The sequence below is a fragment of the Apium graveolens genome, chromosome 11, assembly GCF_009905375.1.
Source record: "Apium graveolens cultivar Ventura chromosome 11, ASM990537v1, whole genome shotgun sequence".
NCBI classification, from domain to species: domain Eukaryota; kingdom Viridiplantae; phylum Streptophyta; class Magnoliopsida; order Apiales; family Apiaceae; genus Apium; species Apium graveolens.
The window spans coordinates 113,264,357-113,286,221 of NC_133657.1; the positions used below are offsets into that span (position 1 = coordinate 113,264,357).

General features: G+C 35.6%; 1 protein-coding gene across 1 annotated transcript; it reads right to left on the minus strand.

Moving 5' to 3' along the window:
• Nucleotides 1-2,560: 2,560 nt before the first annotated feature.
• Nucleotides 2,561-7,509, minus strand: LOC141697540 (uncharacterized). Its single transcript, XM_074501960.1, has 9 exons — nucleotides 7,060-7,509; nucleotides 6,208-6,241; nucleotides 5,839-6,042; nucleotides 4,563-4,643; nucleotides 3,956-4,021; nucleotides 3,719-3,813; nucleotides 3,545-3,592; nucleotides 3,355-3,462; nucleotides 2,561-2,840 (listed from the first exon to the last, which is right to left on the minus strand). Exons 1-9 carry the CDS (start codon nucleotides 7,341-7,343, stop codon nucleotides 2,783-2,785), a joined length of 978 nt encoding a protein of 325 aa, XP_074358061.1. The 5' UTR covers nucleotides 7,344-7,509; the 3' UTR covers nucleotides 2,561-2,782.
• Nucleotides 7,510-21,865: the final 14,356 nt, after the last annotated feature.

The following is a 21,865-nucleotide window of genomic DNA, read 5'->3' on the forward strand; positions in this document are numbered from 1 at the left end:
AGTCGACTTATTTGATTTTTTGCGGTCAATTTGGTCAAATTATTAAAATTTAATATTCCATTTTCTTAAAATTATATTAGATATACTATAACTTTTATTGAATAAACACGCATTATAAACTTTATTTATATATTTTTTGTATTAGTGTGAACATGATCATTTGAAATTGTTTATCAATTCTTATATATAATATCGTAGATTTTAATAAGACGGTTACTTATAAACATATTACATTATTTACTAAATACATATTATATCTTAATTTATTTATATTTTTCGTTTAATGACTATCCTTATATTTTAAATATTTATAAAAAATATTATCTTAATTGAAACTTTAATTACTTAGAAATATATAGCTAATTAAATCAATATATATATATATAAATCTATACTATATTATAATAGCCGGAATATAGATAATTTGGTTCAACGATAATTCCATAATTTTAATTATTACAAAAATAGATAAATAGTGTTATATATCTAATAAACTACTAAATTATTAAACTACTACTAAATACAGTATACTTATCCTCCTAAAATACGAATACAACTTATCATATTATTAAAAAATATAAATAATAGTGTTACATATCTACTAAACTACTAAATTGTTAAATTACTAGAAATAGTCTATTTATTCTACTAAATTACGACCACCTGTTATTCTATTATTTTTATTATAAATTTATAATCATTATATATTTATATAAATATTTTAAAAATATAATATAACTTGATAAATAAAAATTTAAAATTTTAATGGAAATTCGTGCATCGCACGGGATTTATACTAGTATATATAAAAGGAAAAAAATGACTAAAAAATTTATTTAATAAATCTATTATATATATAATACAACAACAAGGGGTTTGATGAGTAATTTAATTAATATGATAGATTATACACCTACATTAATATCTATATAATATTTATTTCACCTCATCATTCATTTATTAAAAATTATTAATTATTGTATAATAAATATGTGCATACATACATACATGCGGGCATACAATAATTATATACATATATGCATGCATGCATACATACATACATGCACACGCGTACACACACATACATACACACTTACACACATAAATACATACTCATATATTCTTATTTCTTATCAATTTAACATCGTCCTCCAACACAATGGAATGACGAAATATTATATTAAATTACATAAAATAAAAATAAAATAAAATATTTATACACATATGTACGATTTATACTTCACTATTAATAATTATGTGACATATAACATATACTCCCACCGTCCTATAGGTTGTTAACATCGTTAGGGGTTTGTTGAGCAAATTAATCCATATGACAATTTTACCCCTAAATTAATATTTATATAATATTTAATTCAACTCGTCATTTATTTATTAAAAATTATCAATTATTGTATAATTAATTTGTGCATACATACATATAATATATATATATATATATATATATTAATACATGGACATACACGTACATGCATACTTGTACATTCTTATTTATCATCAATCTTACATCGTCCTCCAACATAATGAAATGACAAAATATTATTTTAACTTTAATGAAATAAAAAATAAAATAAATTATTTATACATATATGTACAATTTCTACTTCACTATTAACCATTCGATGACGTATATTATATATTTCCTCCGTCATAGGTTGTTAACATACTTGTTAGACCCATTGATTAAAAAAAGGATTATGTTAAAGAAAAATTAAGAAATCGGGGCTAAATTTTGGAGTCATTATGAAGATAATATGCTATTTTAGGAAATATTAATATTCTGTTTAAACATCACAAAATAGAAAGTTATTGGGACGGAGAGTATCGTATGTTATTCAGTGAGTAAACTTACAGTACTAACGTTAATTGCCTATATAGTACGACTCAATAATCACATTTCGAACACATAAACATATTAGATAATTAAAAATTAAATTAATAATTATTTTATTTTAGAGTGATTGATATACACCAAACACGCATGTATTTATTTTACTTTCTAAGTATTAATATATAACAAATACCATTTAATTAAGAAGTGGAAAAAATGTATATTAACATAATTTATTATTTCATATAAATGTTCCATTATAAACATATTTCAATCACTCGTGCTGATATGCATAAACTAATAAATTATTCATTCATTAGGTAACGGCATAAATTTATCATCAATAAATACAACAAAAATAGATTCAATTAGTGCAATGGTTACAAGCTAGTTGCAATAAGTAACTCAAATTATACTCTTCAGCGAGACATACATATTAAGTATTAAAAACATAAAACACATAGTGGTACAGTGGTGTTGGCACATAGGTGTTGTAGTATGAGAGGTAATGGGTGCACTTTGATTCGATCACCCTCAATGACATTTTTTTAATTATAACAAGTACATACCTAAAATTGTTATTTCACTGAAAATAAAAAATCTTACGAATTTTATTTCAAAATCGTCATTGAACTGAAAATAAAAAGTCTCACAAATTTTATCATGTTAAATTCGATACAATAATAGTCACAGTTTGAATTTAACTAGTTAAGCAAGTCCAGTTCTATGATTATACTATGTATAGCTCGAGTATACAGTTAAAATCTGACTAGTTGCGTGCGATTTAACTTTTATGTTTTTATTTGATTACAAATGTACATACTAGTTTCTATTTTACATATCATGGTTTCGAGCTAAGCAACCTCCATGACTGATGCATGGTTTCCTGTTGTCTCCCTTCAGTTTTCAATTGCATGTTCCATTTCTTGCCTATTGAGTATTGTCCATGCTCCACGCAATATTCATTTCAGTACTTTCACTCGGAAGACTGATAAACGACACAAACACAAAAGATTAGACTGAACCTTCTTGTTAAATGAACATAAGTTACACAATCAACATTATAAGTTAGCAGACTACATGCCTAAATATGATTAAAGTGTTATTGTTCTATGTGAACCATACTCTGATGATTAAGAACAATAGTTAGAAAACCAGAGTTTAAGGTTGCATTTTGTGTGAGATTTTTTAGCATATATGTCTAATGGATCGTTTAGTGTTTGGAGCAACAGAAAAGCTCTGTTTTGTAGAATTGATGAATAAAAAAGTCTAAGGAGGTATTTGAAAGATTAGAAAATAATTAGATAGACTGTTTCTACTTTGTAGTTACTAAACTTTTGCCCTACCCCTACTCATGCATACATTACATGTCCCCCAGACTTGAATTTCAGAACTCCTACATTGAGGGCATGATACTGCTCGACTACTGCCCCTTTGGTACCACCGCATAGTAGTATTTTTATGTAAAAATCTTGAACACAGGAAAAAGTTTATGATAGAACCTTGAATATGTACGGGGGGACATCCTTGATAAAATGAAATCTTTTGCTTTTATAAGTAGGGAATATAGACCGTAGCAGGGAATGTGAAACAGAGCCAAACCAAAGTACCTGCATGTATCAGATAGCAATGACATTACTTCGGATGTTTGAGAAATTTTCCATAGACAAGTAAAAGTAAAATATATCTTACCAGGCAGGTGCCCACGGAGTGTCAAGCTCAAGGAAAGGATAAGGCCACCTGTGAGAGAGTGACAAAATACACATCTAAAGATTCTGAAATGACAAAAGCGGCCAGAAAAATATATTGACGAAATAGTGTTTTTTCATTTGTATCAGAAAGGGCCATAACAGGAAACCCATTTACCATGTGACGACTCCAAAAACATGAACTGTCCATTGAGAAATAACATAGGCACAACTCCACAACACAAAGTATGTGAAGTTGGACCAAGGGAATGGCTGAAACATTGACAAGTATAGACTCGAATCATTCGATTGTAAATAAGAGCAGAGAATGAGTTCGAAGTCAACGCCACAGACTTCGTATTAATTAGTGGCGTTGTTCAGGCTTTGTTATTAAGCATGATAGTTGAATGCTTACATGGTTATTAAAGGCTGAATCAAGAACAAGGAAAACAACGTTCACAGAATGCAGGAGCCCTAATAACTGCCACATTAAAAAGAACTCGACAAGTTAGAGAAGGGATAAGCCGTACGAACAAAATAGATGACTATTAAATCTTATGCATAGTCATTTCTGCAAATGGTCCAAGTCTGGATGATATTACAATGGACTACTTAATTACACCAAAAGCAACAGCTGCACATGCCATTAAATGGTAAACAACCAGAAGTTCACCGCAATCCACACCTACATCATTCACGAGGATTCTAATAAACATAACAAAGTCACTTGTTATTTCAAAATCTTGTGTGTACTGAACTAACACTTGGAGAAGAGTAGTAGACTTTCTCAACAGGGAAAAGGGGGACTGAAAGTGAAATTTTGGTAAAGTCATAGAGCTAAATCTGTAAGACTGATGGCTTATGTGGGTGGCGCTACAGCGTGGGGCAAGCCCTAATAAGCTTTCAGCATGTCCTGGATTTAATCTTAATTGGCACACATAAATCATAACTAGAAACCAGAAGCTTAAACCAGTTCTTAATGGTGTTAGCTTAACAGCAAAGTAGATCACAGCAAAACTCACTATGGTAAGGGTATCACCCGAAAGTGGTTGCAAAATGAACCAGAATACCAGGTCTGTTAGCATGACAGCACCTCCACATGCCTGCAAATAGTAGAATTAGCTTTAGATTAACCATCAGTAAACAACTAGATGCTCCGTGTAAAATTGAATATCTTTTATTACAATATATTGTAAGAACAAAGAAAGATTTAAACCAATAAGACTTCTCCTTCACTCAAGTAAGCAGCCGGATTTAAGTTCACAAATTTATGATTAATATTATAGTTACGAGTACTAAGATTACTATTAATTAGTTAATTAGGGTTTCAAAGGGCTAATAACATGGCTGACAATGAGAAGAAAAGATATCCAATGTAGGAACAGCCAGTGCATTAGAGTACTAGTGACTATATTATCGAAGGTAAAACAAGAGTAGCCAATGAATTCATAATGTGTATTGTACTATGATAGCGTATATACCAGTTACCACTTTTAAAGGAACCAAGTTTAAAATAAAAATAAGCTATCACGTTTCCTTTATGTATTTTCAGGTAAGCTTGGACAGAACTTTATGGAAGGAATAGGGGTAAGTTCTCAGTTTAACATTCAGGAGAGTACACATGTGCTCCATTATTGTCTCAAACTTCAGCATAGTGATTAGACTCCATGCAATCAAGAAACAATATTTGTGTCCGCGTGAAATATTTTAGAAATTTAATTTGCTGCCTCCTATTCTTGTTGTGAGGTGAAATCCAAATTCTACTGGCAGGTATTCTGCTTCTTCTCCCCCTTCCTTGCTTGTGCCGAGTATGCTCCTGTTCCTTGAGCTCCTCTTCTTTAAAAAACCTAGTTAGATCACGCAGAATCACTTTGTACCTTGGATAACTATTCAGGGTCCTTGCACTAGTCTTGATTAGCATAAATTAGTTTACATACTTTTAAATTGTGTTTGTTATGTTTTTCAGGAGTCAAATTTCCTTGACCTTGCTCGGATTGGTCTATAAGTTAAGTTTGGATACTTGCAGGTAGAGATTAAAGCACATGGTTAATGCAGCCTATAAATTGGTCCTAGCAACTCTTGGTTGTTTCTAAAATATAGATTTGAACTTCTAGAATTTAGCATTCCCAAAAAGAATTTCTAGAATTAAGCATTCCCAAAAAGAATTTGAGATCCATCTGTGCTATATTTTAGATCTTTGTTTATGTGAATTTGTTGTTAGGTCAAGTGAGGCATAACATAGTTTTATTAACAACATAAACTGAAATTTATTTAAAACAATGGATTGCAAAGACTAACATGATATATTGATTGCATGAGATTTTCCAAAGCCCCTGCTTCTTGCTGAATTGAATTTATTGCTCCTACATCCTTGATATCTGTAGTAGATTCATGAGCATTTTTACTGTAATCCTTTGCAACTAACATCTCTCTGTCTTCAACCCGACCAAAAGGTTCTTTAAAGTAGATCCAGCACCCGCGAGCAGAAACGATGATTCCAATCTATACAATGAAACTGAATGAGAACATGAAAGCGATTTAGGCCTATGCAGCAACATCTATTATTAGGTCAAAATAAAAGTGAAGCCAGTTACATAAATCTTACATAACGGCCGCTAAAAAACAACAATACTAAACAAAATGATTTATTTATAAATGTAAGCATACCATGAAGTAGACCAGCACCAATGCAACAGTCCACCTGCATATCAGTTTAGCAGAGGAGATCACACCAAAATTCACATCCACAAAACAATTTTTTTTTTTTTTTGGGGGGAGGGGGGGTGAGGAGTAGTCCCAGTTGGAAGAGATAGTAATGAAGAATACAAAACATCATAAATCAATTCCTTTTCATTTAAATAAACAAGAACTGATCCTAGAGCTCGACATTAAGAATTGAAATGTTTATAAAAGATCACTCAATACATGCTAAACATGAAGTAGAAGTTCTGCTTGCATAGGTAAAACTTAGTGACAGATTATGTAATGCAGGGTTGCACCGTAGATAACAAGCACTTTGAGACCAATATATTGCATATAAAATGTTTTTAAAGATAAACCCCACCAGGTACTCTTGATATCCCCTAATATATTTTAAAAGACAAATACCGGTTAATGCACTACTCAATGTAATAATACTTTCTAATAAAAGAAACTGTGTTCTTCCATTTAAACCCAAATGGCTGCTCCTATATATAGGAGAAACGGTTTAAAATATAGTAATTAAAAACTTGCTAAAAAATGGAAACTTGCTGCATCTTGAAAATTTTCCAGTACTGTTTAAGTAATTCTTAACAAGTATAGAGATACAGCAACAGTTAGTAAAGTTTCCTATGACCAATTTCCAACAGGATAAGCTAAATTTCTGCATAACTATTATTAGCAATTATAGATAAAGCAATAGCTATTTATTGACCTAAACATGCTATTTCTAAACATTTCCATAACTAAACTAATTAAGAAAAAGAAAAGACTAAAACTGCAAGAATACTACAGGGTTGAAGTTAAAGAAATCCATACTGTGTATAGTAAAAGAAGATAAAAGGACCAAAAGAGACCATAGTTTGACAAAGCAACAAAGCCATGAAGCAGAAGGCTATAACTCTGTAAAGTAAAAGCCACTTGGGATGCAGATTTTTCCAACATGGTAACCATAAATCACAAGACTTGAGCTTCTGATGAACTTGTTTTTTACTTGTTTTGATGGTAAGATTAAGTGATATTACTGCTGGGATTAAGATGATTAGAGCACAAACAAGAACTTGCCACTGAAGCCAATAGTCTAATCCTAGTGCTTCAGCCATTTCATTGGGGCTTTGGTTTTGTTCAAAGTTCAAGACTTTGAACTAGCCCACTAGATTGGAAACTAAGAAAGTAGATGAAGACTTTGAACTAATACTTGTTTTGGTGTTGGTAGAGTTGAATGAAAAAGCCAGATTTGTACAGGTAGTTAAAACTTCAGAGAGAGGTTATGACTTATGAGGGAGTTAAATATACTTGGTCAAAGAAGGGATACAAAAACTACAGCATTTTTCAGAAATTGTATTATCTAGTGGTCATTACCATTAGTTTTATATTATGAAATTAAAAAAAATAACGTTAACTAAAATTTATAATTTTAATGCATACTTTTTAAATTTGGTTATATTTCGAGTACTTAACTTTTAAAGGAATATTATATTTATTTTTTCTGGCAACATTTTTGAAGTTTGATTCTAAAATTGGCATGTAGTATTTTACAATTACCCCATGGCTATATCGTTCATCGGTTTGGATAATTTTAAAATAAATAATTTATAATTTTAAATAAATTAGTAACTTAAAAATTATAAGTAGATAAATACTTCTAAAATATAGAAGTGTTTGAATAATTTTTTTTATAAGTTTGAATGTTTTTTACTTAAATAAATTAAAATAAATATTTTAAAATATAATTACCTTTATTCATAAATTTTAAATTAAATTAATATTTAAAAAGAAATGTTTTTAAAAAATAATAAAAAGGTGAAAAATCAAAATAAATTAAGAAAAAATATATCGTTATCAACATTCAACTGATCAGAATATAAATTGTAAATTCCAGTTATAATTTCGGTCGACAAATACTAATGAATAAGTTGTTGCAGAATTATAAATCATAAGCGGCTTATAAGTTTGCAAACAAACGGGCACATACTCTTAATTCCATTATTTTGTAAGTAAATACTTTCATATCAATAATAATTATATAAATTAATTTTTTATCTATTATTTTATAAATTTATATATATATAAGAAAAATAAAAGAATGATCGACAAAGAAAAAGTATGCATCTCAATTTAGTAGGAGCTCGAAATTTGTGAAAAGCAAGGCAGTAAGTGTGCGAGAGTGTTTAAAAATAAGTACAGAAATTATGTTATTACTCAAATTAAGAGCGAGAGGTGGTGTAACACCCCCTTCCCAAAATGAGACGAGGGGTTACTTATTAAATCTAAACCTAAAAAAAACAGAGCACTAAAATCCAACATATAATATTATAAAGTCTCCAAAATTATCCAAGTCAATAAATGCGAAGAAAATTAAATACTCTAATAATAAATGTCTAAAATAAATGCTAGAAGTCCAAAGATCTTAAGAAATTGTCACAAAGGTATCGCTCCATCACACAGCCCCAAAAGTCCCCCTAAGTACCTGCCAGAAGAAGAATACGGCATGAGCCAAAAGCCCAGTACGGATTGGAATAAATTTATAAAACATAAAACAAGATGAACATTTGACAGTTTAATATAAAACAGCAAGTTTAAATAAAACAGGCTGAAACAACGAGGGCTAAGATATTTCATACCGAGAGCAAAACAAATAACAAATACACACATCATAGGGTACCTAATGTGTGCAACAAACCAGTTAACGAGTACGGCATATACAACGTCACTGTCGAATCAAATCACAAATCAAACTCTGGGTGCACCCACGTATCCTGAAACAAATATCACAATGGCCAAAGCTCTCCTCCTGAGCTATCAAAAGGATACGCCATGACCAATCACACTGCCATGGAAGTGTCATGCCAATGGTGCCGCAATGACATGGCTGTAGTACCCCTACAGCTGGTTAACTCGGTATACCCTATTTCACTCTAAGGGTTCAAATAAAATAATTTTCACAATTTTAAGAATCACTTGCAACAGATATTTCAAATATTCTAAACAGATATTTAACAAACATTATTTTAAAGCTCGCAAGATTAAATATTTAAAACTTCCAGAACAGATTTAAAATAATTTTCAGAGATCAAACGAATAAGAACGGAATGAATAAAAATATGAAGGGAAAGAATCAGATATATTTAATAATAAAAGGAGTAGCACTGAAAGAAAGGGGACGAAATCCGTACCTCATCTGATGGACCATTAAATCGGATTGTTGAAATACGATTGAAAGTGAACAACTTATACTAATTCGAATTTTAACAGCAGATAAGTTAAGGATTTGAAATAATGGTCAACTGGAGAAATAAAGTAGATTTAACAAGGATTCCAAAATGATAAGATTCATCAAAAACGCACTGATAACGAATTAGTTATGAATTTTTGAAGTTCAGGTATCACAGCAGAAATTATTCAGGAACAGATTACAAAGAAGGCAAATTTAGACAATAAAGACAATCTGATCTCACTTCGACTATAACTAGACAATGAAAGAGAATTCTCAGAGGTTTCATAATTTATAAAGATCATAATTTTATGACGAATAATGAAGAAGATATGAATTTTTGAACATGAAACAACTATGCTGATAAGTATAAACAGACCAGAATATTTGTAAGGCAATTTAGGCAATTTAAAAGATTTAAATATATAATGGGTATACCATATAATGAAAGAGAATTTCATAAGCTTTCCAGATTGATATCATGAGTAATTTTCCGACATAAGATCGATTTATAACGAATTTTAGAAGGTATGAAAAACTGTTCACGTCATAAATCTGAAGGGTCACAAAGAATGGATATTTGCACATAGTTAGAGGCTGATTCCACAAAATATGTAAACATGGAAGTTGTAGGTATCGAAACAAGCTTTCCAGAAAATCAAGAATCAATGAATTCCGTGCACAAACGAATAAGTTATGGATTTTACAACAGATACGAGATGCTGATTTTATCACATACGAATTTCAGCACAAACAAATAAGAAGATGAACATGATATGATTATGAAGAAGAAAAGATCGATTCTCGTACCTTGATCAATCGAATAACACAAGAATAAACTTCTAAGATCTTCTTGTCTTCTCAAACCCTAGCCTCTAAGAGCGGCTCCAATTAAAAAGACATAGAATAGGACATAACTTGTATATATATATATTTATAGGCCCACAAGCCCACAATTAATAGAATCCTATCCCTAATCTAATTAATAATATAATTACTAATTCTATTCCAAATCAAATTGTATTAAAAATTACTATTATTACTAATTCTAATCTATTTCTAACTAATACAAATATTAAATAGATAATAATTAAAATAAAAATACGGATATTACATATATACCCCCTTAAAAAGGATTCCGTCCCCGGAATCGAACGAAACTAAAACTCGTACCTGAATCGAACAAATGCGGATATTTCTCACGAATAGATTCTTCTAATTCCCAAGTAGCCTCTCTTTCCGAATGATTTTTCCACAAAACTTTCACAAACGGAATGGTGTTCTTCCTCAAAACTCGCTCCTCTCGAGTTAAGATAGCCTCAGCTTCCTCCTCACAAGAAAGATCCTCTTTAATCTTATGTAATGGATACTGAACTACATGTAATGGATGATATTTGTAGCCCCTCAAAACCGACACATGAAACACATTATGCACATGAGATAGTTGTGGTGGCAACGCAACTCTATAAGATACTTCCCCTACTTTCTCCATAACGTCAAAAGGGCCAACATATCTCGGACTAAGCTTTCCCTTCATACCAAAACGCTTCACACCCTTACAAGGCGACACCTTTAAGAACACATGATCACCTGGCTCAAATCCCCCAAACTTCCTATGTTGGTCCGCGTAACTCTTTTGACGAGATCGAGCTTCCTTCAGACTTTCTTTAACTTTCTCTACCTTCTCATTAGTAATTCTAACTAACTCCGGCCCTTCGATGACTCTCTCACCAACCTCATCCCAACAAGATGGTGCCCTACACCTCCTACCATACAAAGCCTCAAATGGTGGCATACCAATACTCGCGTGCCAACTATTATTGTACGCAAACTCAACAAGATACAAATATTTATCCCAATCACCTTTCCACTCTAACGCGCAAGCCCTCAACATATCCTCCAATGTCTGAATTGTCCTCTCTGACTGTCCATCGGTCTGCGGATGATAAGCTGTACTGAAATTAAGCCTCGTACCCCAAGCTTGCTGGAATCCCTTCCAAAAACGCGATGTAAATCTCGTATCCCTGTCAGAAACTATCGACACCGGCACACCATGAAGTCTAACAATATCTCGCTGAAAAATCTCTGCCAACTCATGAACAGGAGTAGTCTCTTTAATAGGCAAGAAGTGAGCGGACTTAGTGAGTCTATCAACCACCACCCATATAACATCATTCTTCTTGAAAGTCCTCGGCAAATGAGTTACAAAATCCATAGTAATGTTTTCCCACTTCCAAACTGGTATATCTAGCTGTTGCAACAATCCACTAGGCCTCTGATGGTCTATCTTCACTTGTTGACATGTAAGACATTTTCCCACAAATTCTGCTATATCTCCCTTCATTCCACTCCACCAAAAGTGCTTCTTCAAATCCCTATACATCTTGGTGGAACCTGGATGAATAAAAAAATGAAGAACTATGAGCCTCCTTCAAAATTTCCTCACGAATCGTCGGGTCTGCGGGCACGCACAATTTACTACCCAACCACATCACACCCTCATCATCGAAATGAAATTGTGTTTGTTTTCCACCTGCCACCTCGGATCTAATAGCTTCCAAACCTGTATCACTCTTCTGAGCTTCCTTAACCCTTGAAACAAGATTCGGTTCCACTTTCAAATTTGCAATACTACCACTTGATCCTCTAACATACAACTCAACACCCAAGCGCTCCAAATCTGAAATAAGGTGCGGCTGAGTAATGAGAGATGCAACACTCCCCAAGTTCTTCCTACTAAGAGCGTCTGCCACTACATTCGCCTTCCCCGGATGGTACTGAATATTTGCATCATAATCCTTAAGAAGTTCAAGCCACCTCCGCTGCCTCATGTTAAGCTCCTTCTGAGTAAAGATGTATTTGAGACTCTTGTGATCAGTAAAGATGTCACAAGTCTCTCCATAAAGATAGTGTCTCCAGATCTTCAAAGCAAAGACCACTACTGCTAACTCCAAGTCATGGGTAGGATAATTCACCTCATATGGTTTAAGCTGCCTAGAAGCGTAAGAAATCACTTTCCCATGTTGCATAAGAACACACCCCAATCCTCTCTTAGAAGCATCACTATACACCTGAAAACCTCCACTCCCTGATGGCAACACAAGTATTGGAGCTGACACCAACCTCTTCTTTAACTCTTGAAAGCTCTTCTCACGATCATCATTCCACTCGAACTTAATTCCCTTCCTCATTAGCTGAGTCAATGGTAAAGCTATGGAAGAGAAACCTTCCACAAAACGCCTATAGTAGCCTGCCAAACCCAAGAAACTCCTCACCTCCGTCACATTGCTAGGTCTGGGCCAATTAGTAATAGCCTCGACTTTCGCAGGATCCAACTCAATGCCCCTACCAGATACAACATGCCCCAAGAATGCCACTTCCTCCAACCAGAATTCACACTTGGAAAATTTCGCAAACAACTTCCTCTTCCTCAAAATTTCAAGTACAGTACGTAAATGCTCCTCATGCTCCTCTCTGCTCCTAGAGTATATCAAGATATCATCGATGAAGACCACCACGAATTTATCCAGATAATCATGAAAGACCCGATTCATCAAATCCATAAATACCGCTGGTGCATTCGTCAACCCAAAGGACATCACGAGAAACTCATAATGACCATAACGAGTGCGAAATGCAGTCTTCGAAACGTCTTCCTCCCTAACTCGTAACTGATGGTAACCAGATCTCAAATCTATCTTCGAAAAGTACTTCGCCCCTTGTAACTGATCAAACAAGTCATCAATGCGTGGCAAAGGATACCTGTTTCTAACAGTCACCTTATTCAACTCCCTATAGTCAATGCACAATCTCATAGAACCATCCTTCTTCTTCACAAACAACACAGGAGCGCCCCATGGAGACACACTTGGTCTGATAAATCCCCTATTCAACAACTCCTGCAACTGCTCCTTCAATTCTTGCAAAGCAAAATGAAACGATAAAGAGCATAATGAAACGAAATTAAATGGAACACCCATCCTATCATCTACCCAAACTCACAGGTCAACCTAAGTAGGTTTTCTACAAGAAAGAACCTAAGCTCTGATACCATCTCTGTAACACCCCCTTCCCAAAATGAGACGAGGAGTTACTTATTAAATCTAAACCTAAAAAAAACAGAGCACTAAAATCCAACATATAATATTATAAAGTCTCCAAAATTATCCAAGTCAATAAATGCGAAGAAAATTAAATACTCTAATAATAAATGTCTAAAATAAATGCTAGAAGTCCAAAGATCCTAAGAAATTGTCACAAAGGTATCGCTCCATCACACAGCCCCAAAAGTCCCCCTAAGTACCTGCCAGAAGAAGAATACGGCATGAGCCAAAAGCCCAGTACGGATTGGAATAAATTTATAAAACATAAAACAAGATGAACATTTGACAGTTTAATATAAAACAGCAAGTTTAAATAAAACAGGCTGAAACAACGAGGGCTAAGATATTTCATACCGAGAGCAAAACAAATAACAAATACACACATCATAGGGTACCTAATGTGTGCAACAAACCAGTTAACGAGTACGGCATATACAACGTCACTGTCGAATCAAATCACAAATCAAACTCTGGGTGCACCCACGTATCCTGAAACAAATATCACAATGGCCAAAGCTCTCCTCCTGAGCTATCAAAAGGATACGCCATGACCAATCACACTGCCATGGAAGTGTCATGCCAATGGTGCCGCAATGACATGGCTGTAGTACCCCTACAGCTGGTTAACTCGGTATACCCTATTTCACTCTAAGGGTTCAAATAAAATAATTTTCACAATTTTAAGAATCACTTGCAGCAGATATTTCAAATATTCTAAACAGATATTTAACAAACATAATTTTAAAGCTCGCAAGATTAAATATTTAAAACTTCCAGAACAGATTTAAAATAATTTTCAGAGATCAAACGAATAAGAACGGAATGAATAAAAATATGAAGGGAAAGAATCAGATATATTTAATAATAAAAGGAGTAGCACTGAAAGAAAGGGGACGAAATCCGTACCTCATCTGATGGACCATTAAATCGGATTGTTGAAATACGATTGAAAGTGAACAACTTATACTAATTCGAATTTTAACAGCAGATAAGTTAAGGATTTGAAATAATGGTCAACTGGAGAAATAAAGTAGATTTAACAAGGATTCCAAAATGATAAGATTCATCAAAAACGCACTGATAACGAATTAGTTATGAATTTTTGAAGTTCAGGTATCACAGCAGAAATTATTCAGGAACAGATTACAAAGAAGGCAAATTTAGACAATAAAGACAATCTGATCTCACTTCGACTATAACTAGACAATGAAAGAGAATTCTCAGAGGTTTCATAATTTATAAAGATCATAATTTTATGACGAATAATGAAGAAGATATGAATTTTTGAACATGAAACAACTATGCTGATAAGTATAAACAGACCAGAATATTTGTAAGGCAATTTAGGCAATTTAAAAGATTTAAATATATAATGGGTATACCATATAATGAAAGAGAATTTCATAAGCTTTCCAGATTGATATCATGAGTAATTTTCCGACATAAGATCGATTTATAACGAATTTTAGAAGGTATGAAAAACTGTTCACGTCATAAATCTGAAGGGTCACAAAGAATGGATATTTGCACATAGTTAGAGGCTGATTCCACAAAATATGTAAACATGGAAGTTGTAGGTATCGAAACAAGCTTTCCAGAAAATCAAGAATCAATGAATTCCGTGCACAAACGAATAAGTTATGGATTTTACAACAGATACGAGATGCTGATTTTATCACATACGAATTTCAGCACAAACAAATAAGAAGATGAACATGATATGATTATGAAGAAGAAAAGATCGATTCTCGTACCTTGATCAATCGAATAACACAAGAATAAACTTCTAAGATCTTCTTGTCTTCTCAAACCCTAGCCTCTAAGAGCGGCTCCAATTAAAAAGACATAGAATAGGACATAACTTGTATATATATATATTTATAGGCCCACAAGCCCACAATTAATAGAATCCTATCCCTAATCTAATTAATAATATAATTACTAATTCTATTCCAAATCAAATTGTATTAAAAATTACTATTATTACTAATTCTAATCTATTTCTAACTAATATAAATATTAAATAGATAATAATTAAAATAAAAATACGGATATTACAGGTGGAATAAAAAGAAATGAGACTTGAGTTTTGAGGAGATATGCCTCTTAAATTTTGTTGCATGTAAAGTTAAGGTCCCGGATGAAGATAAATGTTAGCCCATCATCAATTTTAATTGTGGTCTCAGGGAAAGAAAAAAAGTAGGGCAAACAATGATCTTATTTTTGCTGAAAATTATGGAAACATAAATGCATTTTGACGAGAACATGGATACACATGTAACATGTGTGGCTACAACAATTAAACATGCTGCAAATATACTCGTAGTTGCAAGAAAAGCGCTTGGATTCATCATTTTCACTACAACAATTCTACAAAACATTTCCAACTGCAAAGCTAATGATTCATGGAGGCAACCATACAATTAACTAGGGCTTGTCTAGTATGCTGACTAAAACTTATTATAAAATTTGAAATATTTTTTAAGAAGGATTGATAAATTAAAATAAGTTAAAATTATGAAAATTTGTGTACCACAGAAAAACGGAATTAAGAGCAAGTCGAACAGTGTTCTAGTGGTTTTCTTATAAATATTATAAAATATTAACTCTTAATAATTTATTACATGATTTTCAATTTCAACTTCAACAATGATCCTTATCTTCCTTTTTTTATTATTATATTAATAAATTTGAAAAGATATGGACAAAAAATGGAATAAAGAGAGAGAGAAATGTAAAAAAAAAAAGAAAGATAAATTTTTTATTGATAAAATGTTATGAGGGAGCACTAGAAATTCCTTAAAAATAAAGAATGAATTCCATGTCTTAGTGATATAAGGAAGCACTAAAACATGTTGGAGTGTCATTTTTTGTAAAAATTTTTATAATTGAACATAAAAACTCATATAGAGGAGCTGTTGAATTTATTTTAAGTATTGAAACAGAAATTTATTTCTTTAAATTAGTGGAGAATCAAAACGGTTAGATAAAAGGACATATTTATCCACAAAATGTGGCATGTTTCGAGAGCCGTACTGTGCGCATGCATATGTACGTAACTGGGCTCAGACAGTCGGGGACCTCTATCAATTGAACAAAAAGCCTATCGGACCGGGTTTTGACCGGGGTTTAAGAAGTCCGGGCTTTGATCGGACCAGACTTTTCGGGCTTTGACTTTGACCAGGCCGGGTCGGGCCGGATTTTCGGGAAATGTCAAAGTCCGTTTGGGTCTCGAGAAGGGCCTAATCGGGCTTTTTTTCGGGCCGGATCGGATCGGGCCGGGTATTTTCTAATTTAAATCTGATCGAGTATTATTAGAGATTCTGAAGAATAATGTGTTAGCAACTAGATTATCGTAAAAATTTATTAATTTACATGAAATATTTTATGAAAACATTACTTCGTTGAAAACATTTAAGTTCGGCAAAAAATAAACATGTTTATATAATATATTTTATCATTTTTATAATAACAATGATATCATTGTTATGATAACAATGATATCCAAATATTCATAACAATGATATCCAAATATATATATTGTACTTATTATATCTTTTTTCATTTTTTATGCAACGAAGTATATAAATAATATTATTAATCACAAATATGTAAATATATATGTGTTTAAAATATTATTTATATTTATAATAAATGTGAATTTATAAATATATAAGAAAATATATTAGAATAATCAGATTATAACCGGGCTTTTTCGGGTTTTTAATCGGGTCGGGTCGGGTCAGACCGAAGCCCGGGCTTTTAACCGGGCCGGACTTTACCTAAAAATATAGGATCCGTCGAGGCCCGAAATCCAGGCCGGGACCGGACCGAACTTGAACGGCTTTGACCAAATTGGGTCGGGCCAGATTTTCGGGACCGGGTTTTTTTGTACATCTCTGCCTCTATCTAGTAATTGCTGCTGCTACTACAATACTAGAGAACTAGCGATGCTTCGGTACACAAGCACGTTGTTTAACGCGAAAATGTCAACAAATGCTGTCACCGACCTTGAAAATCAATACAGTGTATTTTATCATTGCTAGATTTCACTCACTTTTTTCCCCCTAAAAGTAGATACAGCTATTTTAGTCTCGTTCATCCCAAAATTTTGTAAGTACTACTTACAAATTATATTTTAGAAAAAGACTAAGTTAACCTTAACCCATATCTTTATTTTTCCAGTTATATATTTTCCTTTGAAATTTTATGTAGGTTATATGTATTTAAAGTAATGAAAAATAAATAATCTTCTTTATAAAAGTACGTTATTTATAAGATATACTATTAGATTTTCCTTTTCTAAAAACACTGACTAGACAATTAAAATTAGTGTGGCGTGGTCCAATTTAATTTAGATCAGATGTTGAAACCAAAATTATATAATGATTCTTAGAAAATTCAAATTAATATTTAACTCATTATCCAACAAAATTAAAGCACTAGTTTTGATTTTATTCCGTTCGAACTTTTAGATCTGTTATACCCAAAATTTGGCATTGGATTGACTCGGGTCAAACGCGGGCTAATTACAGTCAAATTCAGTATTGCGTTGTGAAAGTAAGGACGCGTCCAAGCTTACAGGACGCGCCTACTTGGGAAGGGATATGTTATGAGGCGAGAAGAGTGCATGGTCAAGGAAGGACGCGCCCAGGCTTTATGGACGCGTCAATATTTATGAAAGTGCTTGGCAGATGAAATCTTATGGTGATGGGTGCTTTAGGACGCGCCTACTTTAGCAAGGAAGCGTCATTGAAAGTGAAATGTTGTGCACGATGGTTAGAGGAAATGGTGCAAGTCTAATAAGGTTAAGGACGCGCCCTATATTTTAGGACGTGTCCTGTGACTTTACATGTTATAAGAAATGATTAAAGCAGAGTTGGATTTATGGAGGTTAGGACGCGCCCACTTGGTTAGGACGCGTCCTGTGTCTGATCTATATACTTTTGATGTTGAATTCAGGACAAAGCTTGCATGGAGAGGAGCAATGGAGGATTATTTTTGCTAATGTATTTGTTGCAGGTACTCTCTGAAGAATTCCCTCCTTGAGACGGTCAAGGAGGGGGATGTCCGTGAAAAGCTTGAAGGTCTCCAGGGGTGTGCCTGATGATTGAAGGCCTCCTCCTGTATTCAACGGGTGTCCTCGTTGGGGATGCGGGGTTTAACTTTGGTGTGTGCTTTGGGAACTCTGTTTTTGTATTCAACGGGTGTCCTCGTTGGAGAACTTTGGAGTCATCCTGCACTTTGCACCCAAGAGCTTGGGATCACCTGTCCTGCTATCTGGTGGGTTATCCTCATTCGGGGGACAGGGACGCGTCTGGCACTTGGGGTGAACCGTGGCTATACCTGCGTTCGTAAATCAAGGGAGATAGCTGTAGCGGAGTGTTATCCTTGCGCAGGGAGATGCACTATCCGTGAAGTCCTACGATTGCGGACGAGCCTTGGGCCTTTGCGGTTGGGCCTCATAGTTGGACATTCCTAAAGCTAGCAGAAGATGGATATCGGATGGGCTTCTATTGGGCTTAGGAGTAAGAAGTCTCAACGCATTAGACTTCTTGTTCTACGAGAACTACGTCAGGCTTGATCCCTATATAAAGGGTACGTAGGCACATTGAAAGGGTAAGAAGTTGAGAGCCGATAAGAGAGCCACCACTTACTCTGATCAATCTCAGCCTAAAACAACCATAAACCACCACACACCGCTTAAGTTTCCGGTAAAGAACCACCGTCACAGATCTTAGTTCCGGCGAGAAACCTCAATCTTTGTTGTTACCAGATTCCTCCGTCAACAAATTGGCGCTAGAAGGAGGGGGGCTAATTAAGGTCGCAATCTTAGGAGGAAAAGATGTCTTACAATCGTGATGGAAGTTCTTATGATGGAAGTGACAGCAGGTCTGAAGGAGAAGGCGGGGGGCGCTATACTCGCCACGAACCTTACGTTCCCAGAAATATGGCAGATCCACCGAGGGCTCCGGATGTGGGGGGGGGGACACCTCCCGTTCTCATCAGCAATGCTGATATATTGGAGCAATTGTATCGCATGGGGGATACTCTTAACAGTTTTAACTCAAGACTGAACACGGTGGAGCGCCGAAAGACGAGGAGAGGTCGTCGTTTCCCCCGTCACGGTCATGCCTTGGGGAAAGCCCCTATAGTTGAGATAGATACCCAGGGGAGCAGGGATAACCCGCCAATCACTCCACGACGTTTGCAGTATTCTGGTGATGTAGAGCCTATTGTGGAGCTTGCGGATGATGACACTGAGGGCGGAGAAAGGCCTGGCCTGGGCAACCAGGTAAGTGCCACACCCACATAGGTCTGGGCGTAAGATGGACGAGCGTCGTCGTGCGGAGGACACTCAAAACCAGGACGGAGGAGGAAGGGATCTTTCAGCCTTGAAAAGAAGGCTTGGCATAAGGTTGGAGGACGACGACTTGAGGATGTTGCTGGTAGAATGGCAAAAGGAAGGAAACGCCGGAGAAGCGAGGGCCCGTGATACGACGCGTGTGCCCCCCGCATTCCAAAGGGATGCCGGGGTGCGACACCGCGAGCACGAGCGTGCCCCTCCGCGAGGAAGGCCCGGGAATTACTACCGGGGATTTCAGAGGAATGGATGAGGGAGAATGGGACATCAATACGGAAGAGCCCCTTACAATGGTAGGAGAGGTGGAGCGCACTCCGCTGGAGAAGCCCCCGCTGTTATTCCTGTAGCTTCCCACAGCGCTACTGATAATGGGTCTGGGGCGCGTCCTCATGACCAGGACGGCGGGCGAATTCAAGTAAGAATGCAGAACAATGATGAAATTCCGCGACGCGGTCAAGGTGAACCTCATGTACGGGAAAATGTACAGGACCAAAATGGTAACATGCCACCGTTGCAGCCCCAGGGCGAGGGGCGGCGAGATCCTCCGCCACACCCGGGGGTAATTAAGGGGAATTTCAGCAGGTCGCAGAGCAACCCCAACAACCTAATGTTCAAACCATTCCTGGGGTAGGGACGTTTAATGTGAACGACCTCAAGCGGTTGCTCAACCATCTTGAGGGAGGAAGAGTAACGGTGACTGCGCAAGCTCCTTCTCCTTTTGCTGCTGTTGTGAGGGAGGCGCAATTGCCCGCAGGATACCGGAACACAACCAATGACTTGCGTTTCCACGGGAACTCTGATCCTGTGGAGTTCTTGGGGCGTTTTAACATTGAAATGGATGTATATCAAGTACCTGATTTGGCTCGATGCCGTCTCTTGGCAGCCACCTTCAGAGAAGGCGCTCAGCAGTGGTTCCAAAAACTTGGTCCAGGTGTAATTACATCCTGGGAACAGATGAAAACTTTGTTTTTGACACAATTCCAAGCCGCGGTGAAGTACACACCACCTGTTACCACGCTGGCTAATGTGAAACAAAAGGAAGGAGAAAGTTTGACTTCGTATTTCAAGAGGTTTAACGCAGAATCTACTTTGGTGAGGGGTGCAACTGATGAAACGTTGAAAATATTGCTTATAGCTGGGTTGCGTGTGGGGATGGATTTCTGGAAACACCTACAAGGGAAGGACCCATTGTCATTGGCTGATGTGCTCGCGCAGGCGGAGTCGTTCAAAGCAATCGAGCAGTCGCTTGCAGAAACAAAAAAGAATGATAATACCTATAACTCCAAGGGGCGATCCAAGAGAAGGGACAGATCCGTGAGCCCGGACTATCGGCGAAACGCCAGAAGCCCTAACAGGGTAAATGCTGTGAGCTCGCGAAGAGAATGGAGCCCACCATCGAACTACGAAAGAAGAGTCAGCAATTATACACCGCTGGCGGCGTCCATTGATCATATCTTCGAGGTAAATAAGGATAGGGGAATCTTCAAGAAGCCCGACCGTCTAACTTCATGGCAAAGCAGAGATAAAAAGAAGTACTGTGACTACCATGAGTCTACTGGCCATGACACCCACGAGTGTCGTCACTTACGGGATGAGATTGAGGAATTGATCAAGGCTGGACACCTGGGAGAATGGATTGACAAGGTGAAGCGACGCAGGGGACTTGATGACAAGGGTAAAGATGAAAGACAGCCCCCGCGGGCGGAGGATATTGAGAAAATAGCAGAGGTCAAGTTTCAGAGGGCCGGCAGTATTAGGGCAATTTTTGGAGGACACCCTTTCGTTGGTGATAGTAATCGAGCACTGGAAAGAAACGCGAGAGAAGCGAGACATCCACCGCTCACCAACATCCACAGCTTGGAAGACAGACCCCCGAAAGTCTTTAAGGGGGAGTCCGCTGATATTACATTCAAGGAAAAAGAATCTAGGTGGGTGCATCATCCT